Source organism: Macaca thibetana, chromosome 4, assembly GCF_024542745.1.
Source record: "Macaca thibetana thibetana isolate TM-01 chromosome 4, ASM2454274v1, whole genome shotgun sequence".
Classification (NCBI taxonomy): Eukaryota; Metazoa; Chordata; class Mammalia; order Primates; family Cercopithecidae; genus Macaca; species Macaca thibetana.
In genome coordinates this window covers 107,145,883-107,171,708 of record NC_065581.1, presented here as the reverse complement: position 1 = coordinate 107,171,708, position 25,826 = coordinate 107,145,883, and the positions used below count along the sequence as shown (strand labels likewise).

Here is a 25,826-nt window from a genome sequence, read left to right as displayed (position 1 = left end):
GGTTTGAAGCATCTCAGATGCTGTTGAGCAGCTGCTTAGCCCAGTTTAGAAATGTAGAGGAGATCACATCAGCTGGGCATGACTGGCTACCATGGAGACAGGAGAGGAAAACCTTAGATCGTTGAAGATGTATTTCTTAGTTGGGTGTGTTGGCGGACATCTGTAGCTCCAGCTGCTCAGGAGGCTGAGGCAGGAGGATCCCTGAGCCCAGGAGTTCAAGGCTGCAGTGAGCTCTGATCGCACCACTGCATTCCAGCCTGGGTGACAGAGACCTTGGCTCTTTGAATGAATGAATGAAGATATATTTCATCAAAGGCTTAAGAAAAACTTCAAACACCTTAAGAGGAGGGTTTAGTCTAAAGAGCAGTTAAGCTTCACCTCCTCTCTGATCCTAACACTGCTGTAACTAACTGTAGGTGAGTGATCCCTCTCTCCCACCTGAGGAGGATTTATGGAATTGAACCAGATGTCCTCACGCATGAATGGACATTGCCTTCTTCTCTAGATTTTAGTCCTAGTTTCCTGGACTCAGCAGCCGGAGGAAGAAGAAGCCCACTCTTCTAAACCAGAAAGTTGGGTAGAACTGGCAGTCTCCGAGCAAGGCTCCTCATTGCACCCCTTCACCTCCCTCGTCTTCAATTCCCTGGGCCTGACAGCCCATCTGTCTTCCTCTCTGATACCCTGCTCCTGCCCCCACTGGTATTGAGGGAAGAAGTTAGGAAGAGAATGCAGTGTGCAATTAAAAGTATCATCGAGGCTCATTATATATTCACTCAATTCTCTTCTCTTTCTTTGATATTTATATTGTGACACAAGGGAGATTGGGGAATTATTTTTTTCCTGGATTGTTTTTTCACTACTCTCAGCTGCTTTCATTTGTCTTTAACATGCTCATTTCAATATGTTAAACTATGAAAAATGAAATAAAACATAATTTATACATATTCTTCATCAATTTCTTTGATTTTTAAAATTTTTAGAGTAACAAGCTCTATGTATATTGTATTCCAGAGGAAGATTATCTGCAGATGTTTGAAGCGTAGCATTATTTTTAGCATTTGCTAATGTGGGCGGTGGTCACCTTTTTCTTTTTTTCTGGAAAAGAAAGAACAGAACCAGCTGTAGGTCACTGATTGATTTTCACCAAAGTGCTAGGCTTTTGGGAGAGGAATGGGTTTATGTCTCTTTGCATTAGCCTAGGGAGGCAGAAGAAGATGGCGTCAGGAAGTCAGGCAGAGAAGGCCCTTTGGTAAGTATACAGCTGTGTTTTTCTTTCTTTCTTTTTTTTTTTTTTTTTTTTTTTTTTTTGAGACAGAGTTTCGCTCTTGTTGCCCAGGCTGGAGTGCAATGGTGCGATCTCAGCTCATCGCAACCTCCGCCTCCCAGGTTCAAGTGATTCTCCTGTCTCAGCCTCCCGAGTAGCTGAGGGATTACAGGCAGTAATTAATTAATTAGCAGGGGGACTCCAGGACCCTGGACCCCACCGTTTTACCGGTTGCCAGATATTTGGTGTGTCATCCTTGCTTCAAAGCAATGGTTCTCATGTCTGCTTTCCTTATGGAAGAGCAGAAGGGGATTATCTTCAGGATGAATATATTACTCACCTTGCTTGGAAAGTTGGAGGTGTTCATTTTAACATAAAGTGGAATGAATGTATAGCTTGCCCTCCTTGGAAAATTGGAGGTGTTTAACATAAAGGGCCTAAAGAAATAAAGTGGGTAAAGAAATAAATTTTATTTTAATTTAATTTCTATGTAATTGATGATAATCTTTAAATTTCTGGAGTCATCTTTGTTTTTTTCCCCAAATAGAAATTTGACTGTTTAAAAGGTAAAAAGTCTCCTACAATAATAGCACCACTTGATGGGAACACACATACACACACACACACTGTCTCTCTCTCTCTCTCTCTCTCTCTCTCTCTCTCTCTCTCTCTCTCTCAAAATGTAAGGGAATCTCTAAAAAATTCACATTTTCTGCTATTTCTTAGAGAAAGGGGATGCCTGTGGCCTGTCTACTTTCATAGAAGATTGGTAAAGTTGATAGTAATTGGATGCTAAGTTCTTTGTAGTATATTATTTCTCTGAAAGTCTGTACTCTTAGAATGGGGAAAGAGATAATTTTGTAAATCAAATGATCCATTTTAACATCTTGTAAAAACTTCAAAAAGTAATACATACTTGTAAAAAAATTTGGCAGAATCCTTTATGCTTCTTGCATTTTGAAAGCATTATGGATACAATGCAAAACAACAGAAGCTTCTTTATCTTTCATTGTCTTTGGCTGTTTCTTCTGTTTTTCTAGCTTTTTTTCTCTCTCTCTTTCATTCAGTTATTTTAGCTTTCACTCTATAGGCATTTCACAGAGAAATCAGACAACTTTTGAGATTAACTCCCTCAACAGTTTTAGGGACGAATTGGCAAGGCAGGCTTTTGAGGCAGGGTCTTTCTGGCACTTCTTTACCTCACTCTCTTTGACAAAAAAAAGTTCTGGACCTGTTTATCCAGCACGTGGGCTCAGGAGCTCTGTCTCCGCAGGTCGCTGTCATGCCACTTGCAACCCCCCATGGTATCCATCTCTCTAAGTGAAGCATGTGGATAATAACGTAAGGTGTCCTGTATAGGTTGCCCCCCACCCTTTTTCTTTCTGAGACAGAGTCTCGCTGTGTCGTCCAGGCTGGAGTGCAGTGGTGCAGTTTCGGCTCACTGCAACCTCTGCCTCCCGGGTTCCAGCAGTTCTCCTGTCTCAGCCTCCCAAGTAGCTGGGATTACAGGTGCGTGCCACCACGCCCAGCTAATTTTTTTATATTTTTAGTAGAGACAGGGTTTCACCATGTTGGCCAGGCTGGTCTCGAACTCCTGCCTCAAGTGATCCGCCCGCCTCGGCCTCCCAAGGTGTTGGGATTACAGGGTGAGTCACTGTGCCCAGCCTAGGTAGCTCTTCAGACTAGAGTTACTTAAGCAGTCTGGGCTTTTATTGCATGTTTAATTCAGATACTAATGACATATTTGCAAATTCTTGAGTAATTTTTATTTGTATTTCAGTTATTTAGAAAAGTATTACAATATTGAATGTAGTTATTTGCAGCTAATCTGGTTTAAAACATCTCTATGAAATTATGATGTTCTCAGTTTTGGTAAATCCCATTGTCGATCATCTCTGTTCTTACCCTTTAATCTTTCTGGAGTCTTTGAAAATCTGGTAAAAGCTACAGATTCTCCTCCCAGACAAATACATGCATCACAGAGTTGCTGTATTCTCAGGGGAGTGTTCAAAGCCCTTCTACTCCAGGTCGAGAATTCAGGCCCTAGATATGAGTTATGGTCCCTCAGTGGGGTAGGAAGAACTGATGTTGTTAGTTTCTGAAGGCCCCCTGTGGCCCTTCAGGTCTGTGGCTCATGTGCCGTGGTGGTCTACTTCTTGGCTAGGAGAGGAAGGGGCTTGGGTTCTTAGAGCAAGAGTTAGCCTTTCAAGTGTGAGATGCCAGTGCAGGGCCATGTCATTGCAAAGCTGATGATGATCTTCTCAAGTTGTTGCTGTAACCACAGTAAGACAAATGAGACCATCGCTGGCCCAAGGAGGATAGGTGAAGCGTGGGTGGACAGGTATCTACCCGGGAAATTAATCATTGTTAATGTTACAGCAAAATGCCTTACTACAGATGCTAGGTAATGGAGTAATATCCAAAACCCCACATTGTAGGACTCACTTAATTATAATTTAATGAAAATTTGACACTATACTTAATCAACAGTCCTTGAAATTTATAGGCAAATCTGGGAAATTCAGATTCCTGGACCCCAGCCTCAGGTTGGGAATTGTCAGCCGTCAGGTAGGGTCCAGAAGTGCCTCCTTATCTGGTGGGTAGGAGCATCGTTAAGTGCACACACTCTAGAGAAAGAATATCTTGGTTCCCATCCCTGTTCCACCACTTGCCAACTGAGTGACCTTGGCAGGTTACTCAACCTAAGTTTCTTCATGAGTAAAATAGTACTTACTTTATAGGGTCAGTGTGAAAATCAAGAGTTTATTGTATGAGCAAAGCACTTAGGAGAGTGCCTCATAGACGGTAAGTGATGTAGAATTATTAGCAGCTGCTGTTACTACCAACATGTTGTCAGCTTCATGGCCGCTGGATAAAGTTCTATTAGTTGATTCTCATCTTTTTTTTTTTTTTTTTTTTTTTTTTTTTTTTTTTTTTTTTTTGACAGAGTCTTGCTCTGTTACCCAGGCTGGAGGGCAGTGGTGCAATGTCGGCTCACTGCATCCTCTGCTTTCTTCCAGGTTCAGGTGATTCTCATGCCTCAGCCTCCCAAGTAGCTGGGGTTACAGGTGTGTGCCACCATACCCAGCTAATTTTTTGGAGAGACGGGTTTCACCATGTTGGCCAGGCTAGTCTTGAACTCCTCACCTCAGACGATCTTCCTGCCACAGCCTCCCAAAGTGCTAGGATTGCAGGCATAATCTATGGTGGCCAGACTGATTCTCATTTGTAAATATGCTTTTAAAAATAACAATAGCTGACATTTATTGAACATTTAAATGGCACCAGGAACAGTGCTAATTGCCTGAAGGCAGTGTGTCATGGTCATGAATCCAACTTTAGACGGTGGGTTCCTGTATCTTAGTAGCAGGTCCCTTATACAGTAGTCCCCCTTGCTAGCCAGGGAATGGGATAAGTTCCAAGATCCCCGGTGGATGCCTGAAACTGTGGATAGTACTGAACTCTGTGCACACTGTGCACAAATTTGTTTTTCCTTCACAGTTTCAAGGTTAAAAGATTCATTCTTTCCCTAGATCTTAGCAACCTCAGCATGTGCTACTTTTTTCTTTGCTTATTAAGTCAAGAACTTTTCACTTAAAGGAAGTAGTTTACAGCTTCTCTTTGGCTGATTGATTGCCAGCATCGCTACTGTGGCACCTTGGGGCCGTTATGAAGTAAAATAAGGGTGATTTGAACACAAGCACTGATACTGGATCTGGTAACAGCTCCTAAGTGACCAGTGGATGGGAAGCGCCTGCAACGTGGATTTGCCGCACAAAGGGAGGAGTAACATCCAGGTGGGCAATTAAAAATTGTGAATTGTTTATTTCTGGAATTTTTTCCTTTTAATATTTTTGAACCACAGTTGACCATGGGTAACTGAAATCATGGAAAGCGAAACCACGGGTAAGGGTGGTGGGGAGCTACTGTATCTTGGTTTTACGGATGAGGAAAGGAATTCTTTAGGTAATAAGTTACAGGGAGTTGAGATTCTTGGATGTTGTATAGATTTTTTTAAATTATTAGATACGTTACTTTTTCCCTACAAAAAGCATAGAGAGCAGAACATTTACTGTGGCTCATTTGCCTTTATGACTTTATTAAAATACATTCATCATTAAAAATCTTAACTACTTTAGTCTTTAGTCTTGCCTATCATTATGTTGATTATTTTAGGAAAATTAATTTTAGGCAACCATGTGGCTTCTTTTCTCATTCTGAGCCCACTTTTAGTTTAGGAAGAAGTCTTACGAAAACTTCTTTCTTACGAAAGAAGGCAAATTTAAAAGCTTGTCTTAAGTTTTGAATATAAATTAGCAGCCTCCAGGATTCTTGCTTCTTAAGCTTAGGGGAGACGGCTGCTCTTGGTGTTGCTTCCTCTTTTCTTCCGAATCCCCTCGGGGTTCCTCTTTACTGAAGCCAGGGACTGCAGGTCCTTGTTTACATGGGTGTCTGTGCCACGGTGACATTCTGTGGATTGCAGGCGTTTCGCAGTGATGAGTCCTTTGTCAATAAGACTGAGACTTATCAGTAGGAAAGCATCATGAAGTACCTGATACAAGCCTGTCCTTTTTCTAGAATGGTTTTGTGTTGGGTGTGGTGCCACACACCTGTACTCCCAGCTACTCAGGAGGCTTAGGAGAAAGGATCCACTGAGCCCAGGAGTTTGAGGTCACAGTGACCTATGATTATGCCACTGCAGTCCAACCTGGGCACCACAGTGAGACCCTTTCTCTAAAAAAAAAGAAAAAAAAAAGAGGAGGTTTAAAAATGTCTGGAAATAATTATTCCTTTGCATTGATAGAAATAATATCCTGAATATTCTTTGGACTCATCAATAATATATGTAGTTTATTAGAAGAAAAATGGTTTTAAGCTTCTAATTGGCCTCTGGAATTAGTTGCAGTCAAAAAACATTTGCACTTTGGACACATGATTTTTATCTAAACTAAAAGATTTTTGGAGCAGAGGGGAAGGGAAACCATCGCTGTGAACTGGGAAGAATTAAAGGGATTTAGTAGTCTTCTGAGCAGATAATGAACAGTACTCATCATGGCATATGCAGGAGACCCATTCCACCCCTGTTCTCTGAGCATCATGAGCCTGAGATAGACAAGCAGGAGGAGTGAAGGTGGATGTGATGCACTTGTGGTTTGCATAGGCCATCGCCACCCAATATGGCTGGTAGAATAAGAAACTAAGCTGTTTGGCATCATACAGCTGGTGAATAGTGAAGTTGGCATTTGAATTTGGGTTTGTCTGAACTCAAAGGTTCAGGGTGCTTAGAAGAGGTCTGTGGCTGCATAAGGCTTCTTGGAGCTGGTGAAATAGGACACCAGGCCTTTAAGAGGTGGGGCTAAGATAAAGTCAGAGTGTCAGATTTAGGCTAGGAGGGCACCCTGAGCTGAGATCAACAGATTGAACAAGGATCACTGAGTCAACAAGAAGAGCAGGTTGTACTTTGGGAACCTAGGGGAAAAATGAAATTGTTAAGGTCAATTTGGTTAAGATCATGGAGGGGTTTTGTTTGTTTAAGAGAGCTAAGCATTAGGATTTAATAGTGCAGCAAACAGGTTAAAGATGAAAATGGGTGGGGGTGTTATGAAACAGAAAGATTGAAAGTTCTATGGTTAATGCTTAATGTGTGTTCACAGGGGAGGAGGTTGGAGGCATAGTTTTTCAGATGAAAGCCATAGTCAGTCTCAGCCCCACTCTAGGTTCATGAAGTTGCCTTTCATACCATTAACTTTACTTTCATTTAAAAGGAAGTTTTCAAACGTAAACACAAGTAGATAATGGTGTAATGAATCTGGCACATGTCACTCCACCTTCATCTTGTTTTACCTCTACCCTCTCCTGTCTCACGCCCCCATCCCCTGACCCCTTTATTATTTTGAAGTACATTTCCAGATATTATTATTATTTTGAGAAGGAGTCTCTCTCTGTTGCCTAGGCTGGGGTGCAGTGGTGCGGTCTTGGCTCACTGCAACTTCCGCCTTCCGGGTTCAAGCGATTCTCCTGCCTCAGCTTCCCGAGTAGCTGGGATTACAGGCGCCTGCCACCATGCCTGGCTAATTTTTTGTATTTTTAGTAGAGACAGGGTTTCACCATGGCCAGGCTGGTCTCGAACTCCTGACCCCGTGATCCACCCGCCTCAGCCTCTCAAAGCACTGGGATTACAGGTGTGAGCCATTGCGCCTGGCCTAGATGTTGTATCATTTAATGGGTAAATATTTCAGTGTGTGCCTTTAAAAGATAAAGGACTTTAAAAAAGAGACAAAATACAGCTATCACCGTTAAAATAGTTTATTCATATCAATTATCAGTGTTCAGATTTCCAATAATCTCATAAGTGGAGTATATATTGTTATTTAATTTACATTCTGGGGTAGTTTGAATTGGGATCCAAATAAAGTCCAGTGTTAACAATTTGTTGTTATCTTTTAATCCCTTCATTTCTAGGATTTTCCTCCATCTCCTCTCCTTCTCGTCCTCTCACTTTGTTTTTTTCTGTTGCCGTTTATTTATTGAAACTGGGACATCTGTCTAGTAGAAATTCCCACAGCCTGGGATTTCCTGATTGATTTGCAATGGTTTAACATGTTGCTTGGACCTTTTTATTTCCTAAAATTAGTGGTTTGATCTGTAGGTTTTGCCAAACTCATCATTTTTGGGGAGGTAGGATATTTTATTCCTGATCTGTTCTTTGGTAAGCATCAAATGTCTTGATTTCCCCACCCTCAGCCCCACAGTGATGCTTTCTGCAGTCTTAATTTCCAGTATATTTTTACTGCATTATTTTGCAGTCATCCTTTTGCCATAAGACTGCCTGTAACAAACAGCAAAATGTGTTCTGTAGCACATTTACCAGGCAAGTAGCTGTTAACATGATAAATATTCTTGGCTGTGTGCCCAAGTTTTGTTCAGTTTTATGTGTTTGTCCTAATACACTTGTTTTTGTGTTGCTGTGTCTAATTCTAAGTGTAAGCTCATAGAAACCATTCAGTCATTCACCTGGCTGTTATCCAGTACCCAACCATGCTGGGCCCTTGGGAATCCAAGACGACAGCATCCCCGTCTTGGAGAAATGGTGTCCAGTTTGGGATACACAACAGATAGTTAAGATATGGCATTCTAACTTCTTTAAGAGGAGCCCATTTGAAGTTGGCTTGAGGTAGTTGTTTTGGAGGGTGATAGGGTTAACTTCTAGCAGGATCTTGAGGAGAGTGAGGAGGAGGAAGGGCATCCACTTGCACCGGCTGCAAGGCACCGAGGAGCAGTGGCCGCGTGGCCCACGGGACCCGGGCAGCTGAACAGGTGAAGCACAGTTTTGCTCTGCACCCTGGGGCCGGCCCTGTGGAAGCTGACCTGGTGGCCGGAGGGTGCCTGAAGAGCTCTTCTGAGCCCAGACTGGGACTCAGACTTCCTTCTGTAGGCGTTGGGGAGGCATTTTCTGAGCACTTGTATTTGAGGAAGTCAGCAACATTGACCGCAGTGCAGGTGTCGGCTCTTGGATCGGGAGGAAGGGGACAGACTGGATGATGATTTGGGCTTTGGCGATGTGTCAAACATGCACAGATTGCAGAAGAGATAATGAGTTGTGTGGGGTGGCTCTGAGCGATCTCATCTGGGTGCTCACCTTCGATGAGGTGGGGGCCCAAGGGAGAAGAAACAGGTCTGTGGGGTCATTTGGGAGAGTCACTTCTTGTCCCGATGAGTGCAAGGCACTCTCTCGAAAGGTCCAGACACTAAGGATGTAGTTAAGGACCTCCTGTAGAGATTTGGGTATCATCACCAAGCAGGGGGGCCACATGGAGTCCTTGGGGTGCAGACACGAGGAGCCCCCGTTCTTAAAGGACAGGGGAAAGAGAAGAGCTGGTAGAAGATCCTTAAAGAACATAATCTGGTGGGCGGGCTCCTTCACCTGGCTCCCCCGCCAGCCTGTGGGCTTCTAGTAATGCTTGATGATAAGGAGTGTGGCCTTGCCTTCACACCTGTGGAAGAGAATTTTTCATTTTAGCATTTCTTACTTATTCATGATACTGGAGTTGATATTTTAGAAGTGTTCCACATATAAACTACTTAAGATTGTAATTTTTCAAAAGAGATTTTAGGGGAATATATGAAGCCCAGGCTAAAACCTTAAAAAGTAAAAATTATATTCAATCCCTTATTATGTGATAGTGTTTGACGCTTCCAGTTGTCTCTAGTGTACAGTTATTATAGAAATGAAGAGATATCCATCACTTGCAGATACTCCAGCACAGTGCTCATAAGCTAGCTCTGCAAATGACTTCAGTTTTTGTTTCCTGGTAGGAAAAAACGAGGTAGCAATAGCAACTATCTTGTGGTGGTGTCATTAGGACGAACTGCACACACTACCCCTGTGCACGCTACCTCTGTGCACAGTACCTGTCACAAGTCCCCTCTTGTGAATATGAGCTGTCATTAGGGGCTTTCCTGAGGTGCCAAGGGCTGAGCGTGCCATCCTTGACGTGCATGTTGTATGAATTTAATCGCTTTCTTTTTGGAAATGATATTTTAAATTCGTCTACACACAGAAAGTGGAGGGAGGTCAATAACACGCCAGACGTCCAAAGCCTAGGGATGATTTCACTAAACCATGGCAGGCTGTGTGGCCACCAGGCATCCTCTCTGTGGAGGTAGTCCCAGCCACCTCTCCCCCTACCCTCACATGCTGGGATGGGCTTCTGTTTCCCTTTTAGGATTTGGAATTGGTGATAGGGAATTTCCAAAGCATGAAGGGAAAAGGATCAGGAAATTATTGAGACTGCTCAAATCGTCATTCATTCTCTCCTTCTGAATTATTGCAAGATCATAACAATGTGGCCATCTTAACTCTCTTCCTAGCACATCTGTACTTGATGTGAGGATTGGAAAAACTTTTCTTACATAACATGACAGTTATCACTTATTCCAGATCAAGACACCATGGAAGCTCTGTTGCATTTTGTTTCTGACCTGACGCTCTTTGTTGGATTTTGCTGGCATCTGGAGACCTCCTCATTGACCTCTTACTAGGTGCCATTGCCATTTGTTTGCCAGGGACCAAGGCGCTCCTTCCTGTCCTCCGTTCCTCCGTCATCCTTTAGTTTATAGTCTATATGCTCTTAAATTCTTTTTTTTTCTTTTTCTTTCTTTTTTTTTTTGGTTACTGTCTACCCATCTTCCCACTCATCCCCTGCTCTGGTTTTGCTACTTTTTCACATGATGTATAGTTTGATACCTGGAGTAAGTTTTGTTCTATTCCAAAATGATGGACTGTGAGTATAAATTGACACTTTCTTTGTTAAGAACAATTTGTCACTATATATAAAAATTTCACCTGTAGCAATCTGATACAGTTTGGATCTGTGTCTCCACCCAGATCTCGTGTCTAAGTGTAATCCCTGGTGTCGGAGGTGGGGCCAGGTGGGAGACGATTGGATCATGGGGGCGGTTTCTCTTGAATAAGAAAGTTTCAGACCATCCTCTTGGGGCTGTTCTCGTGATAGTGAGTGAGTTCTCATGAGACCTGGTTGTTTAAAAGTGTATAGCACCTCCCTGCTCTCTCCCTTGCTGCTCCCGCTGTGTGAGACACCCCACTCCCCTTTTGCCTTCCACCATGATTGGAAGCTTCCTGAGGCCTCCTCAGAAGCAGAAACTGCCATGCTTCCTGTACGGCCTGCAGAACTGCGAGCCAATTACACCTGTTTTCTTTGTAAATTAAGCAGTCTTAGGTATTTCTTCATAGCAGTGTGAAAATGGACAATTTCCCTTTGATGGAAATTTGACTTGTAAAGATTTATGCTGCAGAGATTTTCATATGAAGATGTATGCATAAGGATGCTGTGCTGTATGAAGAAGGGAAGACTGGAAACAACCTAAATGTACATCAATAAGTGACTAGTTAAATACGTTACTGTACCTACAAATAATGCATTGTTGTGCGACCATAAAAAAAAAAGAATAAAGTAGATATTTAGTTGTAGATATAGAATGAGCTCTACAATATATTAAGAGGCTGAACAATATGCTGTTTACAGAAAATATGCTCTAGTTATATATAAAGGAAAAAGGATTTAAATTCACATTTGAACTTGGTAACACATTGAAAAATTGCAGAAAGGTAAATAAAAAAATCCAAAGCTTGGCCAGGTGCAGTGGCTCATGCCTGTAATCCCAGTGCTTTGGGAGGCTGAGGTGGACGGATCACAAGATCAGGAGATAGAGACCATTCTGGCTAACACAGTGAAACCCCGTCTCTACTAAAAACACAAAAAATTAGCCAGGCGTGGTGGCACATGCCTGTAGTCCCAGTTACTTGGGAGGCTGAGGCAGGAGAATCTCTTGAACCCGGGAGGTGGTGGTTGCAGGGAGCCAAGATCGCGCCACTGCACTCCAGCCTGGACGACAGAGCGAGACTCAGTCTCTTTAAAAAAAAAAAAAAAAATTCAAAGCTTATACCATGGGAATGTTTTCCCTTTTTAATTTTTTAAAAAGGGTCTTTGACGTTTTGGTTATTCTACATTTTATTCAAAGTTACTTATTGCCAATAGGATTTTATTCATTTCCTAATAAAACAGAAGCACTCCTGCTCCTGGCCTTTCTACTAGGCCCTTGTAATAGTTATCTTTACTCTTTCCTGTAGTAGAAGTGGGATTCTAGTGTTTTCTTCCTGGTCATGTTTCATTTCATACTGTGATATGTTCAAGTACCCAGCAAAGGAAATAAGCCCATAGTGGGCATTCAGTCAGCTTCTACGACATGTGTCAAAAGAGGCCTGGAGACAGTGACTCATTACTGATTTTCAGCACTTTGGGAGCCGAAGGCAGGAGAATCACTTGAGGCCAGTATTGGGAGACCAGCCTGGGAAGCATAGTGACACCCCCATCTCTCAAAATAAATAAATTAGGCCGGGCATGGTGGCTCATGCCTGTAATCCCAGCACTTTGAGAGGTTGAGGCAGGCAGATCACCTGAGGTCGCAAGTTCGAGACCAGCCTGACCAACATAGAGAAACCTCGTCTCTCCTAAAGATACAAAATTAGCCAGGCATGGTGGTGCATGCCTATAATGCCAGCTACTCGGGCGGCTGAGGCAGGAGGATCACTTGAACCCGGGAGGTGGAGGTTGCGGTGAGCCGAGATTGTGCATTGCACTCCAGCCTAGGCAACAAGAGTGAAACTCCGTCCTTAAAAAATTAAAATAAATAAATAAAAATAAAATTAGCCAGGCATGGTGGTATATGCCTGTAGTCCTAGCTACTAGGGGGACTTGGGTGGCTGAGGCGGGAGGATTGCTTGAGCCTGGGAGTTAGAGGCTACGGTGAGCTATGATTAGGCTGAGCCATAGAGTGAGACCTTGTTTCTTAAAAAAAAAAAAAGAAAAAAAAGGGAAAGAGATACCAAACTGAAAATTTCTGAAACAAATGTGTAATTATTACTACCCTAAACTTTTTTTCACACTTTTGGGAGTCAGTTTCCCTTTAACCTTTGACATAACATAAAGAAGGTTAAGGCCAGAGTCCATCAATGGTTAAAAGATTGTGAGTGAGATGTATAAAAAATAGTACTGACGAATTCTGAAAGGGAAAACCTCATTCCCATTGCCTGGTTCTTGTGCATTGCAGTATTATCACAATATGGTATTCTTTTAAAGAGTTACGACTCTTTATATATACAGCAGATGAATGTCATTATTTATATGCGTATATTGGTTTACACACTGGTGTTCACTGGCTGCTTAAACTTACAAATAACCAAAGATGGCAATAATGTTTTAAAGTGTAAAGCTGTGCTTCTTTGTTTATAAAATATGATGCTGAACATATTCTTTATTTTCTGATGCTGTCATTGCCTTCTAACTGTCTATTTACTCTTCTTGAGATGAAAATAAGTATGTAACAAAAAATAAATACAGCTTTTAAGATGAAAAAGCTCAAGTTTCGTATGGAATATTTTTATATCGTTATTAAAGCAGCCAAACAGACTTTATAGTCCCATTGTAAGTATATATATAGTTGATGATTGCTATAGGTTTCAACTTGGCACCTTTTCTGTGTGCTCCCTTATTAAATCAATACTCATGTTCAAACATAAACTGAGGCAGAACAAGTTTCCTGTTCAATAGTTCTCACTTAAATTTTGTTTTGATTTTATTTCCAACTGTACTTAATAGCTGAAAGCTTCTTGTGGTTAGGAATAGTATTGGAGATTTTGGTGGAATCTAATTGTTTTGAACTTTTAAGGCCTTAAAGAGGGAATTGTAAGGCCACAATACATTTTTCTAATAGCTTTCGTAGTCTGTTAGTCTGTGTTGCTTATTTTAGGGGGATGATGTCTAAATTGAAATGTTTATCCACTGTAGTTGTAATGATCTTTTTCAACTTCTTTAGAAAGCAGTTCATTGAGTGAAGAAGAGAGAATAAAAAGAAACATAAAAGGGTAATATGCATAGGACTTTTGAGCCTGTTACTATTTCCTAGCTAAAGTTTACTTAAAAAAAAAAAAAAAAAAAAAAGAGAGAGAGAGCCTAGGCATTGGGCAGAAACTGTGTGCACGTGTGTTGGAGGAGGAGGCGGGGTCTGCTCATTTGTTTGCCCATTGTGAGGCTGTCCTGCACCTTTGTGCTTTTTTGTAACAGGGTGAAGGCCCCTGAATAGAGGCCTTGTGCCCTGCTTGATTTGAAATCCATGCTGTTTATGGAAAGGAACCTGCAGGGCACCCAGCAGGAAGTCTGTGTGACAAGTGGAAATCTAGGATCTGGAAGAAACGTGGTGTTTGTGGGGGAAGGTGGTGAGGGGAATGGTCATAATCTTTCAGCCTTTGCTTTTGTACCCCACAAGCTTAATTGTCACCCTCTGCTGGCAACCAGATTGCAGAGCCACTCTTTAAGTGTCCTTGGATTGCCTGTGCTTACTCTCACCTTATTGTTATCAAAGCAAAACTGGACAAATAGGATTGAATTCTCTTAGAAAAATATGATATGAACTGGGTACATTACTAGTAGAGGTTAAATATCTGAGGGTTTTGTTTGTTTGTTTGTTTTTTGATAGAGATGTATTTAAAGGGAAGAATGGCTACATGGGAAAAGCTGGAATTATTGGCACGCTCCTGTATTTCAGAGCCTGTTGAAAGGCAGGTCGAACCAACACTAGGCTGGTTAAATCTAGTTTGTACAGCTTGTGTACTTTGTGGTACCAGCTATTGGTCCAAAGTTTCCTGGCTTAAGAAGCCATGTAATTTTAAGTGTGCAAGAAAGGGGTGGGACAGCAGAAGCTTTTTATAGGATTTCAAGTAGTAAACATTAATTTTTAAAGCAATATTCCAGGGACTTAACAGAAGTAGAACTTGTATATGATGTTTCTTTAATGCCAGCACATATTTGAACTGACAAGGGAAGGGAGATAATTTTATTTTAAAGCAATATTTTCCATTCTTTTTTTCTCTTCAATTAGAAACTGGTTCTTCAACTTTCAGTGCCAATTGAGACATGCTATAATAGGTATTTAACAATTCTGTCCTGCTGTTTGACTTCAGGGGGAAATGGTGGTGGAATGTTTAGTAGCTGACATACAGTTAGGTAGCTAGGGATCTGGTGTACAGTAAATGTGGTGTGGTGTGGTGTTTGGGTCATATATGCTAATTATTTCAGCACAATGCTGAAGCCATGCCGAATATGGAAGAGTGTTTGACAAGATGCCAGAAAGGCTGTGTTAATTATGTTTATTGTCCCCATTCAGGTTTTTTGGGTGTGTTTTGTTCCCCACTGTTGTTTTCTTCTTTATGGTGGTTCTCTGAAAACTGTGCCCCATGAACATATGGAGTTCTGTAGATGAATGTTTATTGGTTTTGTACAGACCCCGGATTCTATGAGCTTAATAACGACTTATGCTGTTTTGTGGGTAATTGAGAGGACGTGTTAAGATATAGTTGATAGTAAGGTTTTCGTTAGTTATTTCCATTTTTTGAGGTAATATTAAAGACAGTTTGACCAAAATCGGAATTCAACAATACAGAGAGCTTTTGGTTTGCTCTGGGTTCAAAGACAGTTTGGTTTGGCTACAGCTGACCTCCCTCCCCATTTTTATGAACTAGTCTTCTTCCTGCAAAACTCAAATACAGTACTTGGTATGGTCTCATAATAAATTTAGTTGTTAATTTTATATATATATATATAAATGTATATATAGTTTATATTTCTGCTGTTAATGATTCACTGCTTTTTAAAATTTTTCTTTCTGATAATGTATTAAATTATAGCCATAACATATTTATGTCTGCTAAAATGTAACATTAGTTGTTGGTTGTGATAAGCTTTTGTTTTGTTTTGTTCTGTTTTGTTTGACACAGGGTCTTGGTCTGTCACCCAGGCTGGAGTACAGTGGTGTGGTCAAAGTTCACTGCAGCCTCCACCTCCAGGCTCAAGCTATTCTCCCGCCTCAGCCTCCCAAGTAGCTGCACCACCACACTCAGCTAATTTTTTATTTTTGTAGAGATGGAGTCTCCCTACATTGCCCAGGCTGGTCTTGAACTCCTGGGCTCAAGCGATCTGCCTGCCTTGATCTCCCAAAGTGCTGGGATTACAGGCATGAGTCACTGTGCCCAGCCAAGCTTTTGTTTAATTTTAGTTACTGAAGAAGCTTACAACTCATTGAGATATTTATGAAGTGCTTTGTGTTTGTGTTTTTTTAGGACATGTCTCAGGAAGGCTATGGAACTAGATCTCAACCTCCTCTGGCCCCCGGAAAACCTAACCATGAAGACTTGAACTTAATACAACAAGAAAGACCATCAAGTTTACCAGTAAGACATTATTGTGCTGATTTGGAATTGTGATGAGTTAAAGATTTTTAGAAAGAGCTGTTGTTTTTGTTTGTTCTACTTTATATTATGACATGATTGAGAAGTTTCTAGATTTTAGGTATATTTTGTGGTTAATTTTTCAGGGTTTACCTTTTAGGACCTCTGTAGTCCTGGATAAGTCTATTTCGTGTGTGTATATCTCTGTTGCAGAGTGTAGACATCAGTTGGAAGGTTTTATGCGGCTGGTCGATTTTGTGTGTGCAGGCGGTTATTGCTGTTGTACAGTTGAGCTTTCTTTAGGCTGTTGCTTTTTGGTAGTGATACAAAACAGAGGTGTCCTTATAGGAGTTAAAACTTAAAAGAAATTTGCACTTTGCAAAGGATACAAATAATGAGATAAAATATCTGATAGTAATTTGAATTTCTTCTAGGACTTTCTATTTATGTAATGAGAAATCTCCCAAAAGAAAGTAGTTTAAAATTTGAGGCCGGACGCGGTGGCTCACGCCTGTAATCCCAGCACTTTGGGAGGCCGAGGTTCGCGGATCACCTGAGGTCAGGAGTTCGAGACCAGCCTGACCAACATGGAGAAACCCCATCTCTACTAAAAATACAAAATTGACCAGGCGTGATGGTGCATGCCTATAATCCCAGCTACTCGGGAGGCTGAGGCAGGAGAATCGCTTGAACCCGGGAGGCAGAGGTTGTGGTGAGCTGAGATGGTGCCATTGCACTCCAGTCTGGGCAACAAGAGTGAAACATCATCTCAAAAAAGACAACAACAACAAAAAAATGACAAAACTGTTTATTAAGTATTTCCACCAGTAAATAGTATACGGTGATTGAGGTTTCTATTTATAGGAATAGTGGCTATTACATGGGGTATCGTGTTGATGCCCATAAATAGTTCATGTCTTCTTAATTTGCCTTTTTTATAGAGAACCTAATTTAAAGGAAGTCTTCTTTATTAACGAAAAGAAAAAGTCTGCAGGAGGCTGAGGCAGGAGTATCGCTTGAACCCAGGAGGCGGAGGTTGCAGTGAGCCGAGATCGCACCACTGCACTCCAGTCTGGGCGACAGAGCGAGACTCTATCTCAAAAAAAAAAAAAAAAAAAAAAAAAAAAAAAAGAATAAATCTGTACAAATAAATATTTTTACATTTATTTGAAGGATTATTGTCATTGCCTAGTTTCTATGGAGAAGGTTTGTTTAAGATGGGAATTCAGGATGGCCATGATTTTAATTGGAATTTCAACTATGTTTGCATTAACTTAGATTTATTATATTACTTCTAAACATGAGAACAAACATTTGTAGTGAATGTTATACATGACATTTGACGTGCATACCATACCATATACATTTTGATGTATATGCAGATTTAGAGAAGGTAAGTGATGACCACAGGATGTCTGCTGTCTTTGAATCTGATGGATGTATTTTTGAAACTCTAATTTTTATACCTTTTAGTTTTATGTGAGAGAGGGTGAAATCTTATTGTGGCGTTTTTTCCCCCCTTTTAGTTGTGTTGATGTATTTATTGTCTAGGTATTTGGTTTTGAAGGAGGGAAATAGGGTTGGATTTTGCATTTTATGCTGCTAAACTTTCTTCAGCAGATAGTTCACAGCCTAGTAAGCATGTAGTGTGTCCGCGTGAGTGAGAGAGAGGGAGGAGAGAGAGAGAGGCATGCATGCTGTTGATAAATACTACATTTACTACATATTTGGAAATTAGCTTTTGTGGCTCTATGAAATTTAAAATAGATGCATGGGAGCCAGATAAACAGTGAATTCCAGTTTTTTCACCAGTTTTTTAGTGGTTTTGTAGAAGCTCAACCTTGTAGATTTGTCACTGGCTGATGATATTGTACTGTGACACAGGTTGGTAAATTTGTCATAAATGGATGCAGATTTTCTGCATAGCTGTAAGAATACTTTGTGGCAAACTGCTTTCTTCATATCTACTCAAAAACTTCAGCATCACTCACTAGTAGATGCCTTTTGCCATGAATCTGTGTTGGAATGGATGGTTGACATTCAGCTAATTCTACAGTGTTATTAGGGATGGCATGAAGTATTGTAGTTTCAGATAACTGACTGAAGAGTTTGCTCTGGGATAGGAGCTTTTAACTAGATTGCTGGAAAAGTGGATGAAAGCATTTAGGAGATGAATATAGTCATCAACCGTTTAAATGTTTTCTGAATTGTTCTATTTCTATCTTGTTGTGTATGTGTAACAGCTATCTTCTTTAACCTTTATCTTGCCTACTTCCCAAAAGTATTTAAAGTTGTCCTAATGTAAGTTTTTTTGTTTTTTTAATGAAATACCCCTATTGGTATTTTCTTTCTGTTTTTGTAACTCACAGATAAATAAGATGCTGGTTGACTCAGTAGTTCTTCAAGCACATTTCAGTAATCTCTTTTTAGAGAACAGAGTTTCCAGGTTTTATGTTAAGTGTGTGGAAGATTCAGTCACTGAATAAAGGACAAACTGTAAGATAACCTGCTATACCTGAAACCCCCAATCTGTTAGGATGAAATTTGGCTTTATTTAAATGAAATTTATTACACCAGTTTTTTTGTTTTCCACAAGGGCTTTGCATGTGTAAAGGGGCTTTCTATATGGGGCTTACAAATATTTTTATTTATGTGGATACTTATAATTAAGTTGCACACAGCTAAGGTCATTGTGGTTTCAGGGAATGATTTGTTGATACTCTGTTATGGCTCTAATAGTCTGTATTTTACAGTGTTGCTTTTATTAGATACTGTAGTCCTCTAACTTGGCTGGGTTGATTGTGGAGAGCCCATAAAGCTGTATTTGTTATCACATCTGAATTTGCTATTGGATCCTTTGTAGATTTACTCTTGTGCTCTGGTTTTCCTTTTCACGTGTCAGGGATGTAAATTTTATCTTTTCACCTAAAGTCAATCCATGATATTTGAAACCTGTAGTTTTGTAATTTGGAATTAAGTGTATTGTGTTATCTGTACCGTTTATGAAATGCAGCATAGTGATTCTAATGTGTAATTATTCTATTCATTTTATATAATGACGATGACAAGAATGCCTCTCAAGTAGTAATTTCTTAGTCTTTTTGCTTACATTGAGATAGGTTTGTTATATGTTTCTGCATGTGACATTTTCTACCTGTATCCTAAGTATATTTTTCTTTTAGCATGTTTGTTACAACGTAACAACTTTCCATGATAAGAAATCAAGGCATTTCCAGTATCTTTATGCTACATCTATCATTTGATCCCTCAGCAAGTTGTCCTCACTGTTGTTTGATCCTGTTTTTCTATATTTGCATGTCATTAAATTCTTCATGACCTTCAGTAGGCAATGCAGTTCTATTTTCCAGCTAACTTGGATAGATCTTCACATCATCTGCAGAAAGCAAATGATTGATAAATTAATAACTTGTTCTCTTGTTGTCTTGGGGCCATGACCAGTCATATTTACTTTTTGCTTAGTGGACTCAGACCTAAGCTCTGAACAAATCCTCCTTAATATTGTCCACTTATTTCTATACCTCTTAGTCATACAGCATTTCCCTGTTGAGGTATATTAGTTTATACATCCTTGGTATTACTGCTATTGATGAATCTTAACATTGAAGAGTTCTCTTTCTTAGACTATTATCACTTAAAATTTGAGCACATTTAGCTTTCACAACCTCTAATATTGGTATGAAATAAGCCCAGCATTTAAGCTAAAGACACAGTGGAAGGTCTAAAAGATGCTGTCACTTACTTAATTTCTTGTTTCATAAACATTGCATATCCCTCAATTTATGTTTCAAGATAGCCCTCAAATATGGGTTTAATACACTTTTTGTTGAATGTTCAGTTAAATTTTCACCTCTTGTGACATTTATTATTTATCCTTTTATTATAGTTATCCTGAACATTGTTTTGGCTCCCCTGTTTGACTGGAAGCTTTTCGTGGTATTTATTATGTCCTGTTCAGTAAATATTTTCCTCAAAAATTTCTATAAAAATGATTTTTAAATAAATTGACTTCCTCAGTTTCAGAATTTTCTTTTAATTGCTAAGGGGTCTGTTAGGTGGCATTGAATGGCCCCCGGGGCACCTGTGCTCTCTTTGTGCTGGTGCTGCTGAGTGATTAAATGAGCGGACGTCTGCATCGCCAGGCGTGTATTATTCTTCAAATGATTCTATTTTACCAAGTGATGTTTGGATTTACCTTGGTTACCATAGCTTTAAGAAAAGAAGTGGACACTTTGCATAATTAAGCTAAAAATACCCTGAAAGCATTCTGTTCTTAGTAATACATATTTTTTACTTATAAAAAATTAATTGACAGAAATGGTAATCATAAGTTCAGTAATTATATTACAGATGGATAGTTAATAAAATATTCATAACCGTGTATAAAAGGAAGTAAACATGGAAAAGGAAGAAGTTTTATTTTCTTATAAAACACTATATAAGCACTTTCTTATAGTGCTTTCCCTCCAGGGACCTGAAGAGTTGTTAATATTCCTCAGTTTAGAAATAACTAATTTGTTTTATTCTTCAGAGAGGCATGCCGCTAGCTTTGTATTTCAGATAGGAGATTCATTATTCTGTTTACCTAAGATATAGAATACAATCAGTTTGGCCGTCATATTCTAAGAGCGTTTGAAAATGGACTGCTTTGTTAGGACTTTGTAAAATATGTCTATAAATATGGGCTATTCTAGAAGGTTCATCAGGTCATTAAAAACCTTTTTGTGACCCTTTCTTCCTTAAATAGGAAATATCTAAAGAGGTTGACACGAAAAGGGTTTGATCTTTCTGAGTTAACTAAAAATCCCTAAATGTGTCGAATAGTGCTTATGGCACTTTTGTTTAGTTTGCAATTAGACGGAAATATTGGGCTTTAGATAAAGCATATGTTTTTTGGCTCTTTGTGAAAGGAAGGAGGTAGTAAATGCTGGTCGTTCTTTGAAATAGAGGGTGTTAAACAGGATATTGGAAGCCTGAAAGAGAATGGTTGGAAAACTTTTATTACCAAGAATATTCTTTGGGCTTGGCTATTAGCAGCAGAGCATGCAGTGTTCTGCCTTTAATTAAAGAAGAATACTCTTGTTTGTGTTGGTTTTTGTTTCTTAATCTTTAATGACACTTATGTTGGTTACTGGTAAAAGGTCACGTATTTTGGAAGCGTATTTGATTATTGATGACATTAATATGGATGTTCTAAGCATGTAGATTGGATAATATAGTTCTTGTGAATGATTAGAAACTACCCGGAATAACTTTTTAACTGGCTTCAGCTTTTTGCTAGTTCTCAGTCCAACCCAGCTAGAAATATAAAAAGAAAAGACCATCTCAACCTGTTAGTTGGGAGGTTTTGGCAAAAGTTAAAATCTACCAGGTAAGAATTAGATATATGGCTATTGAATGAAGTATTTTGAAACCTTTTTGTTTGAGGTTGATTTAAATGGTTGTCCTTAAAAGGTTAAGAGGGGAGCTGTCTTCCGTTGATTGATCCTTCTCAAATCATTATGAACACTAAAAAAAGTATAAGTTAATGAAGGAAAACCCATCTCTGTCGTCAGGCTTATCTCAGTGTTCAGGCACGGATGATGCCTGTGTGCAGCTGAAGACTTGAGCTGTTTATTTTCAGTATTCCCAAAATGTTATTAGGGTATGTTGAGTTTTAGAGTTTTAGAGAAAATACTTTATAAAATGGAAGCCTCCTGTGCCAGGGAGGAAGAGGAGGTTCTCTGAAGGATGGTGCCCTGTCCCCCAAAACATCTACAGGTGTACCTTATCATTTGCATAGTTTCAAAACCAAAGGTACAGACACATTTTGATGTCTTGGGGAAGTTTTAAAGGGAACACCCAGTACTTCAGCTTCTTAGGATTCATCAAGTTCTTGAACATAATTTTAATCGCTGGTGTATTCTATCTGGGGATATCAGTTATTTTTGGATTAAGATTAAGAAGAGCATTTCAGGACCTTGCTGGAAAACCTGAATTTAGAAAATATAATGACTCTGACAGATGTTTATTTTCCAAAATGGATTATTTCTTTAGGATGTGCTATCCTGTGATTTTGTTCCCTAGGATATTTTCATGATATTGATAGTCATTTTGAAAATAGAGGATAATGCTTGAACGTGAACAAGGTAGGAAGTAGGAAAGTATGTCTCTCTCCTTCTTTCAAAACAATCTTCCATTTAAATATTTGTTCTGTAAATGAAAATTCAATAAAACCTCAACAGTTTGGAATTCTTCCAGGAAAAAAACAAGCTAAATATAATGGAAAATCTGAATAAATTAATATTGAGAAAGAAATATAGTTTGCTTTTAAATAATTCAGATGTTTGTGTGCAAAGTGTTTCTAAGTTGACATACTCAGTTCCGTTAAAATAAAATTCTAAATTTGTCATAGCTGAGATACTTGCTTAGTGGTAAAGCATTAATTTTAAGAATTTAATTTTTTAAAACACATTTCAACTAAGCATGCCCCTGCAAACTTTTTCATATAGTATTCTGAAAATTTCCATTTAAAATATGGGGGAAATGAATTTCAACCCATTTTATAGGAGTGTCAATTAGTTCCTAAAAAATTAATGAAGGAGTATGAAGGAGTACTATAAAAAAATAGACACTAGACAGAATTGGAGATTAAGAGAGGCTGAAACATAACTGATTTGCAGGATATTGGTTTTGATAATAGAAGGATAAGGATGATCTATAGTTGATAAATGAGGCTCATTAGTAAGGGATGATAAATGCAGATATTCCTGGCTAATAGAAAAGTCAGCATACAAATTTTGCCATAACAAATGAGGAATGGGCAGGCTTTGACCAGCTTGCAGCTCTTCAAGTGACCTCTGTGAGGCCACAGAGCTCTTCTGTGGTCTGGATGCCTGGGCCAGAGAGGCAGCCTGGACCCCACGGGGCCTCAGGCCAGCAGAAAGGGGAGCCAGAGTGGGTCTCAGGGAGTCTAGAGCCACCTAGAGCAGAGCATACAAGGAGCTCCGCAATGGTGCAGAGGCCAGGGCAGGACTCCAACTCCTGCAAGTGTAAGTTTTTATTTTTTATGCTAAAAAGAAGAAAAAAAACCACATGACTCTAATGTTCTGAGGTCCCTCTTCTCACCCTAGTCTGCACTTCTGGTTTTGGCATGGCAGTGCCTGCCGTGTTGGGCTAGATGCCATCTTCACCCCTGCCATCCTCCTCCTCCTCCTCCTCCTCCTCCTCCTCCTATTGCTTCTCCTGGGCACTGGGATCTGCTACCTCCAGCTCCTGCCGGCAATGGCCGGCGTGAGTCGTTGAATGCATTTTACTTTATATTATCCAAGTTAGGTGGGAAAATAGCTTTTAATTTACAGATTTTCACTTCGCAGGTAACTCTGAAGGCACACATCTGTTTTATATAACAAGGGATATATAACCAGCAGGAGCTCATAGTAGCATTTGTGGACTGGTTATTTGCTTTTATGTTTCTTTGGGACTGGAAGTAACAATTTTTAATGTTAACTGTCAGTTTAGGAGAGGAAATAAATACATGTAGAGAAGGTTCTACCTGAGCCAGAATTTCCTATTCTTCCCTCACAATGTAGGATTTTAGAGGTGTCTCTCTTTTTTTCTCATCTTTTTCTTTTGCCTTCTCTAAATTGTTGTAAAATAACTGAATGGTCTTGTTTTCCTTTGTTTGGGTCAAGAAATTTTAGCTGAAAATTGTTACTGTGTGAAAGAAGATTATTGACTCAACAAGCCTTCAATTTTCCGTGAATAACACTCCCACCCCCTAGCTTCAGGAACATGCCGTGCGTGCATTCTATTTTAAAATACAGACTGTAATTTAAAACAGGCATTTTGATGCCCCACTGAACTTTGTTTAAGCCTGGAATAAAAGAGGAGAAAAAAGCTGTAAGCCACAAAAAAGTGACTAAGCTTTCTCAGCTACTTTTCTTCATAATGCATTCTTTTAAAAAAAAAAAAAAAAAAAAAAAAAGCATGTAGGTACGATTGTCTCTTTCCACAGGACTGAAATTGTACCCAATTTTAGATCATGGTGTGCGCATCTTTCTACTTGGTTCACGATTGAGATACCATTTACGTTTTTCAGTGTGCAGGTTTGTATTTGCTGCTGTCTGTGTGCATGCGTCTGTGCATATGGTACATGTTCATTGCATGTGAGAATATTCTAAAATTACATATATCATTTTTAGCATTTATTTACTGATAGCTAATTTTTAGAGTTCTCTTGATTTAACCTGATTGTTAGACTGAAATGATATAAATATTTAACTACCGTTTTATTTACCATCAGGTCATTGTAAAAATTTTGATTTCAAAGTAGTTATATAACTTGCCTTTTTTCCTCCTCACAAAAATGAAAATGAACAGCTTATAATGACTCGTATGGAAGAAACAATGGCTTTACTGTTTTGATAAAATAATATGTTTTGGCTGGGAGACCTGTGCTAATCGCCACACTGAATGCCAACAGGGCAGACTCTCAGCTAAGGTTCTGGCCTTGAGAGATCCATGTCATTTCTTAGAGCTGCTGTTTCTTTGAAAAATGAGTAAGTTAGATTTAGAAAACTCTAGCACCTTCTAGCTCAAAATTTTACATTAAAAGCCATCTTTGTTAGTGTATGAGAAAAAGCACTGATAAAAATGGACTCTTGCTTTGCATTTGGGAGAAAGTCAGCGGAGTGAGTGAAGTGCAGGTACGTTGAAATCTTCAGAAACAGCCCCTGTGTGCCACTTGGTGGCCTCTCTTCCATTCTCCGGTGCCATTTGCTTTTGTAGCTGGGACACTTGAACTTACTGAGGGATTTGGGGTTGCCTTACTGAGTATATAATCTTACTGTGCAGGCCGTGGGAGGGCCACAGACCTTCTGTGGTCTCCCTCTTCTCGTTCATCCTAGAGATTCCAGAGGTCCCTCCTTCCTCTCCTGTACCATCAGTTTGGGAGCCGTGATGTCGTTGCATATAGGGAAGTCTAGGGAAAAGGAAAGGAAAGGGGGAAGTAGAACAACCAACCAACCAACCAAATAAATGAAAAAGCTGCAGGATGCCGAAATCTTTGTAATGCAAAGGCTAATGCCAACCGGACGGTTTTCTGAATCAAGTTGATCACGTGGCAGTTGCTCTTCATTTCTTGGTGGGAGAAGGAAGGCCCTAAGGGTATGTACTTGAGGGCCTCCGTTCACCTCCAAACCTCAGGTTTACATTTGTTATACTAAAAAGTCATTCCAAAACACACTATGCTTTTTAAACCGAGATTAACATGAATGGAAGTAGTAGCAACCCAGAGACATGAAAATCACTGTCTTTAATGCAACCCAAGCCATTTTTCTGGAGAATGCCTCCGCCATGCCCCCCCAACCCTTTGTGTGTGTGTGTGTGTGTGTGTGTGTAGAGCTCACTGGTTTTCATCTGGGTAGAGTGGTGTGTTACAGTTCTCATTTTTACTTGTTTTCTCGCTCCTCGTTCTGTCAGAGCACCAAATGGTATGCACTGAGGCAGTAGCAAAAGCCACACCTGCTCCTCAGGCAGATGTCCTCTCTAAAGCAGGCCACAGTGAGCCTGGGGACCACCGAGTGTGTTGCAGCTTCCTGGCACCTGTGCCTGCATATTCTTTCCTGTTTGTAGAATTTCCTGACTCGCGTAGGTAGGGATCTCCTTGAGTCTTCCTTTTCCCCATGGGCATGGGTGGTTGAGCTGTATGCAGTGAGTCAGTCCACACCCGGGGAAAATGTGTAGTTGGTCTTTTGTAAT

The 25,826-nt window shown here is 39.9% G+C and overlaps 1 protein-coding gene across 8 annotated transcripts in view; it reads left to right on the top strand.

Annotated features, from left to right (window-relative positions):
• The window catches only part of ARID1B (AT-rich interaction domain 1B), a 445,627-nt gene that overhangs the window by 146,303 nt on the left and 273,498 nt on the right, over nucleotides 1-25,826 (top strand). For all 8 annotated transcript variants that reach the window (XM_050786686.1, XM_050786683.1, XM_050786680.1 and 5 more), the window contains exon 4: nucleotides 15,960-16,070. In XM_050786686.1, coding sequence (XP_050642643.1) covers nucleotides 15,960-16,070 — 111 coding nt within the window. The remainder of the gene's footprint in view (nucleotides 1-15,959; nucleotides 16,071-25,826) is intronic.